This window comes from Aspergillus steynii, assembly GCF_002849105.1.
Source record: "Aspergillus steynii IBT 23096 chromosome Unknown P170scaffold_4, whole genome shotgun sequence".
NCBI classification, from domain to species: Eukaryota; Fungi; Ascomycota; class Eurotiomycetes; order Eurotiales; family Aspergillaceae; genus Aspergillus; species Aspergillus steynii.
Window position 1 is genome coordinate 3,899,145 of NW_020194401.1, and position 6,000 is coordinate 3,905,144.

General features: G+C 48.0%; 3 protein-coding genes across 3 annotated transcripts; 1 reads left to right on the plus strand and 2 right to left on the minus strand.

Moving 5' to 3' along the window:
• Nucleotides 1-784: 784 nt before the first annotated feature.
• On the plus strand, nucleotides 785-2,197 carry P170DRAFT_385117 (NAD-dependent epimerase/dehydratase family protein; the record flags this gene model as incomplete). Its single annotated transcript, XM_024845705.1, has 6 exons — nucleotides 785-1,117; nucleotides 1,181-1,306; nucleotides 1,358-1,439; nucleotides 1,490-1,596; nucleotides 1,654-1,937; nucleotides 1,994-2,197. The coding sequence occupies 6 exons, from the start codon at nucleotides 785-787 to the stop codon at nucleotides 2,130-2,132; spliced, it is 1,071 nt and encodes a 356-aa protein (XP_024705153.1). The 3' UTR covers nucleotides 2,133-2,197.
• A 469-nt stretch (nucleotides 2,198-2,666) lies between these two features.
• On the minus strand, nucleotides 2,667-4,298 carry P170DRAFT_193072 (uncharacterized protein). Its single transcript, XM_024842712.1, has 2 exons — nucleotides 2,752-4,298; nucleotides 2,667-2,687 (listed from the first exon to the last, which is right to left on the minus strand). Exon 1 carries the CDS (start codon nucleotides 4,152-4,154, stop codon nucleotides 2,754-2,756), a length of 1,401 nt encoding a protein of 466 aa, XP_024705154.1. The 5' UTR covers nucleotides 4,155-4,298; the 3' UTR covers nucleotides 2,667-2,687; nucleotides 2,752-2,753.
• A 259-nt stretch (nucleotides 4,299-4,557) lies between these two features.
• Nucleotides 4,558-5,656, minus strand: P170DRAFT_437313 (gamma-glutamylcyclotransferase family protein). Its single transcript, XM_024849338.1, has one exon. The coding sequence runs from the start codon at nucleotides 5,386-5,388 to the stop codon at nucleotides 4,837-4,839; it is 552 nt and encodes a 183-aa protein (XP_024705155.1). The 5' UTR covers nucleotides 5,389-5,656; the 3' UTR covers nucleotides 4,558-4,836.
• Between the last annotated feature and the right edge of the window lie 344 nt (nucleotides 5,657-6,000).

Consider the following 6,000-nt stretch of genomic DNA (forward strand, 5'->3'; position numbering starts at 1 on the left):
CGTATATGCAGTTTCCACGCAGGGGTACGTCGCACTAGGGGCCGAATGTAACGAAAATCCCATGGCTTCCTGTGCAGTTCCATTAATTCTGCATTCTCGATCAGTAGCAGTCGTGTGTTGCGCCTATCAGACTCACTGCCACAGCAGCCATCGGCATTTGTTTCCCGCCTTTTTCCATTGTGCGATCTCTTTATACAAACAACAGATCAAGCACAAACGAATCAATGACGTAGCGGTTTGATTGACAGGAATTCTTATGTGCAGTGTCGGTGTATGTTCTCTTTGATTTCAACGGCTCTAGGGAGTAAAAAGCTGATTGGATTTCTAAGATCGCCTCCCATGGTTCTACCTATGGACCGCACATTATGTAAACCCAGATTTCGTCCAATGAAAATGGGCTCATTCAGACAGTTCAGCCAATAGGAATGTTTGGGTCGATACCGGGAGGGGCTTTGATTCTTTCCTTTCCTCCCGATTGGACAGCCCGAATTATCTATCAAGCTTGATCACCTTGCACAAACCACCCTTTGACATGAGGAAATTCCTAGGTACAATTACCAATATGACATTTTAAGCCATCCCGTAACACGACATAGCCAGACCTACGTCGCTGCGGCCTCGGGAAGCTAAAGCAGTCGACCAAATGACAAATCAAGTTGTTTACTACGTCATACTGCGTCCACTGCTCTTGTAGATATAAATCGGCACAGATTCGCCTTCTGAAACGTTCCTTCGCATCAATCCAGTTGCGCGGACCTTCTTCGTGGAAACCCTCCCAATTACAATGTCGCAAAACATCCTTATTACTGGAGGTTCTGGCTACCTCGGCGGAACCGTTTTGGCCCGATGGACGGAGGCGGGGCTCCTCGAACATGGAAAGCTTTTCAGTCTCGTCCGGACAGACTCACAGGCCGAGGCAACTCGGCAACTGTACGGCGCTGAGCCTCTGAGAATTGACCTGGAAGATGAAGATGCCGTCAAGAACACCATCGTCTCTAACAAGATCACGATTGTGCTCTATCTGATTGATGCTTATTATCTCAAGAATCAAATTGCGTTTATCAGAGCCCTCGCCGAGACCAAGAAACAAATTGGCCAAGACGCCCATTTCATTTATGTTTGTATTCTTCTCATTCCACTGGGTGGTTTTATAGCAAGCTTCTTATAATGTCTCGTCCAGACCACCGGGACCAAGCAATTCTCAAGCCTCTCCGGCTCTCCAATCGATCGGGATCTGGTTGATAATGAGCCCCACCTCTTCGATATTCATAAGGCGCAGAACGCACCGCATGAGGAGTTGCAAACCGTATGTATTAATTAACTACCATATAGAAGGATGCTCACCGTCAAATGATAGGCAACCGACACGAACATCGCAGTTGTGGAAGCAGGCATCGAGCATGGTGTGAAGATTTATGTCTTCTCTCCTTGTATTGTTTGTAAGTTGATTTATATCTCTTTGATGATGCAAGTCTGATATTGTAACCAGATGGCAAGGGCGAAGGCTTCGGTAACAAAATCTCTATTCAAACTGTGGATGTTGTGATTGCCGCAACCGCAGCTGGCCGAATGTATGAATTCGACCAGAAGGGACAGGTATGCAATTGTTGGGATTCTTGGATCCTAGCCCATTGGAAACTAATCCTCTGCCAGATATGGCCGGTGTCACACGTCCTCGATACCGTGTCCCTCTATTTTACTTTGCTCGACGCTATTTTGAAAAATAAGAACCCCGGACATGGAAAAAATGGATTCTACTTAGCATCATCTGGAAAGGTCGCTTGGCACGATATATACGCCGGGATCGCTAAAGGCCTAGCCAGGCGCGGGAAAATACCGGATGAGCGGATTGAACTGATGAACGACACGGCTCTCGAGAAAATTGCCAAAGCTCAAAAGGTTTCTCCGTCGTCAGTCATTGTCAAGATTGGTGGAAGGTCGGTATCAGTCGTCACGAATGACCCTGACTCATCCGTGCTAATTTCAAGTATAGGTCGACTTATACAGCAGCGAACGGGAAGTCTCTGGGGTGGATGCCACAATACCCTCCTGAGCATATACTCGAGAGCCTTGACAAGGAGGTTGAGATAATTCTCGAAGAGCTTGACTCAAGGCACCAGGGAACTCGATAGATATTAGTATGAACCATGATAATTGTGCATTTGCACACACTATCTATGTGCTTGTTGGTGTTTTCTAGGGGTACAGAATGCTTACGTCTGAAATGGTACCGATAGTCATGCTCAGCACATCTGGGACGAGAAATGTAGAGGGACGTGCTAACCTAGAAATGTACGATCTGAATCCAGTCATCAAATTATCTTGCTAGCAGTCATGACCCATGAAGAGGTTTGTAGATCTTGAAAAGTAACTATCTTCATATTTAAGCGAGAACCATTTCTCACTCACTAACCATCAAGTTGTGATATAACACGCACCATCGAGAAAGACTATGACGGTTAATAGCCTACCAATGCCTGTCTTCCTAGGATATTGATAATGATGCCACCCAAGCCCACAGAAAGAGGCATTCCAAAACTGCTTAAATCGAACGCATCATACAACATGTATTAGTATTTGAAACGGTTCACGTTTTTCTATGTATTATAATAATTCAATCCACAAAAGGCCAAGTAATTGGACGGTGTTTTTAGACTAGCATTAGGTGCCAGAGCCCTATACTTTGACTTAACAATATACAGGAAAATTAGTTTGTACAGTAACGTAGAATACATGGCCTCTTGACCTCACTGTCAGTTACTATTCCCATCTCTCCTTCCGATTGAAACAATGGTTTGCCACATGACATCACGTTCAAGAGCATCCATGTAGTCCCTGCGCAACATGACCATTACCTCGAGGACTTCGTGGGGAACGGCTCGCTGGCGAGGGAGAACAATAGCAACACCATCTGCTTCCAAGTAAGGCACCCTCACGAACTTCGGCTTCCCCATAGCGTCGCCAAAGTCCAAATCATATAGCTCAAGGTCAGCCCAGCTTGTAATCGTGAGGTCACGCGACCCGAAGAGGTCCCAGCCCGGGAATAGAGACCTACAATCCTCCACACCCTCGATCAGTTGGTAGACCTCTGCAATATGACGCGAGTTAATCGCATACTGCGACTGCGCAATATGATCGCATATTTGCGCAAGCGAGCGGACGGGAGTTTGATCAGAGGCAGCCAAGATATCAGCCGGCAACTTCGACAAAGAGTAAAACATTGCGTTTCCGAAAAATGGTGAGTCGGGCTCTGAAAAATTTGTTCCGATGCGTTGTCGGCCGTTGACTGCTGTTACCAGCTGACTCATATCCCCACCGAGAGATGGGTTGTCTTGCATCCTGATCCGGGTGATTGTGGTCCAGATCAGTGCGGATAGCACTGTATTTGTAGTCGGTGCTTTCGACGTGTATTTTCGCATCAGCTCCTTCAGTGCATCAATCCAGATCATGGAAATTGTGAAGAGCTTCGACGTAGACGGCGCGAATTTCTCCGGCAGAGAAGGTGGGTTTCTGGAATACTCGGGATGCAGCGAGAAGAGAGACTCTGACGAAATGGAGGATGTCTCTTGGAGATCCAGCGCCAGCGCTTTTGAAAACCGGTCGGTCCTACCCTGGGACGAGCCTGAGAAGGTGAAGCCAGGGTCCGTGATGTTTCGAGACAACTGTCGCATAATACTAGATAGTCCAGTTCCGTCGACAGCATTGTGATGTAAAGAGATACATAAGCCCAGGGCGTTATCAGCGAAGCGAAAAATGCTTGTGGCAAAAACAGGAACCCCTTCAGCGAGGAGAGCATCGTCGATCACGCTTGGAACTGGCAACACGTCTGATGAAATGGCATCTGCGGGCATCCCGTGAGAGGATGTATGTTTGTATGACGCTGCTATAGTTCCTTTGTCGACAAGGGTTGGTGTGTCGTTTGCATTCCATCGGATCTCGAGAGAAGAAGCACTTTTTCCGGATGATGCTTTTGGAAAGACCTTCCCGGAGAGCCACGGCACCTGCTTTGAAAGCCGACCCAGACTGTTTTGGAGGACTTGAGTGATCTTTGCGTTTGGGCCTGGCTGTTCGAAAATCAGGACAACAGAAATGTATGTCCTGGGCATGGATAAGTCCAGCGGGGATAGTTCCTCGACGTAAGTTGGATCGCCCATGACTGGCGATGTTGAGATTTACAGCCCTGAAGCTGTTCAAAGGAACACGAATTGGCGGGGTAGGTGGGAGCCTCGTGGCTTGGGGTTATCTGAAAACGACGATTGAATATTCCGCCTAAATGGGCTTTATATTCAGCAATAAGGAGCAGTAAACCAGTGAACACTACTCGCCTAGATCAGGCTCTCCCGGCTCGGGCCCACGGGCCCGTGGTCCCGGATGCGCGGGTGAATGCGGGTCTAGTGGGCTAGTCTCGATCCAATTACATGATCACATCATTTTACCAACGTACCGCTTACGCTATGCCTAACCCATGACGATTAAGTGGAGGCACCTGGACACAAAAGACAGGGCTATTCCATTACCGTAGTGGTCAACTTCTGAAAACGCTCACTGTGGAGGCTACAGCATTACTGGCGAATAATAAACTTTGCTGTTTAATAGGTAGTATCCCGCAGATCAAGTTGAATAACATCTCGCCGTAAGAGCTCTTACCAATTTCGTCAATGCGATCAGCACAGAGCAGGCGATGTGAAACTAACATGTCTACAATCGTTTCATTCACAAAAATAATAGAAAGACAAACAAAGAACGAAGGACAGAAGGAAAAGCAAGAAGAAAGAAAGTAGGAAAAAAGAAGGAAAGAAAAAGAGACCCGCAACTTCAAATCGCGCCAGGAGGCTATCACCCCAATTTCCCTGCCATCTGCCGATTCCAGAGTTTCCGGTCGAATCGCTGCTCCAACAGAGCCTGCGCATCACCCGCGTACATGAAAACCTTGCCACTGGCCTCCTTCGGCTCTTTCTCGTCCTTGAAGGAAATCCAACACGGTGCGACTTCGTAGGCATTCGTCTCGTAATACGACAGCTTTTGGGCCTCCTCTTCTGATTGCACAAGATACGCAAACCCTTTCACCACATCCCCTTGGTTCCCATTGATCAGGGCAGGATAATCACCCCATTTCGCAAGGGTATAACCAAATATCTCCGCCGCGCGAAGTTGCGGCTCCTCTGGCAGATCAAGAATTTTTTTCACCTGGGCCGGGGCGGTAAGAGTTCCGTAGAAGAAGTAATACTTTGGAAAGGCAGGCGGTAACTCGACTGGCTCGGGGCGCTGCGCAAGGTAGTCTGGAGGCGCTGACCGCAGCATGGTATAGAACGGCGACTCGGGCTCCTCCTTGGCCGGGAAAAGGCTGGGAAACCCGGGCACTCCGGAGTCCCGTGGTTTCTGGGACATTTCGCTGTGTATGGTGGTCGTACGAGGTGGAAGGTGGACAAAATGCGAACGTCAAACGACTCGGAAGCAGAACAAAGGGATGCTCGGGAGAGAACCCAGTGTACTAAAAAGACGTACCTGTTATTGGCTGCAGCAGTATAAACGCGACAGCCTTGGGGCCTGAAACCTCTGAGCAATCAATGGCTGGCTGAGATTTTACAACGTATCAGTAATGACGGCGTGAGGAACGACTGCCGGAAAGATATCAAGGAATAAATCAATAAATGAGTTGATCGATCTTGGATGATCTTCTATCAACAGCGGGGCATAATCATCCTTATGTAGGGATGATCACGTGTGAAATAGTCCATGAATCCTCCGGAATCTTCCGCTATCCTAGTGACAGATGCCATCTTGACAGGCACAGGTATTCTTAGATACAGGCAGCGGTGGTAACACCACAACACACTCGAACAAGCATAAAGTGGGGCGGTTCGGGGACAAAAACACTGTTTGTGGAGCAATTTTATTTCATCCGAGCTGCCGTGGCCCAACTATCTCCCCGGAAAATGCAGAGATATTTCAAAACGACCGATGGCCTGAAAGACTTTATCCACCATGCGCGTCATCCTA

What these genes read in the sequence shown, in the direction of transcription:
- P170DRAFT_193072 (XM_024842712.1), bottom strand. Translation starts at nt 4,154, where the DNA reads ATGGGCGATCCAACTTACGTCGAGGAACTATCCCCGCTGGACTTATCC.
- P170DRAFT_437313 (XM_024849338.1), bottom strand. Translation starts at nt 5,388, where the DNA reads ATGTCCCAGAAACCACGGGACTCCGGAGTGCCCGGGTTTCCCAGCCTT.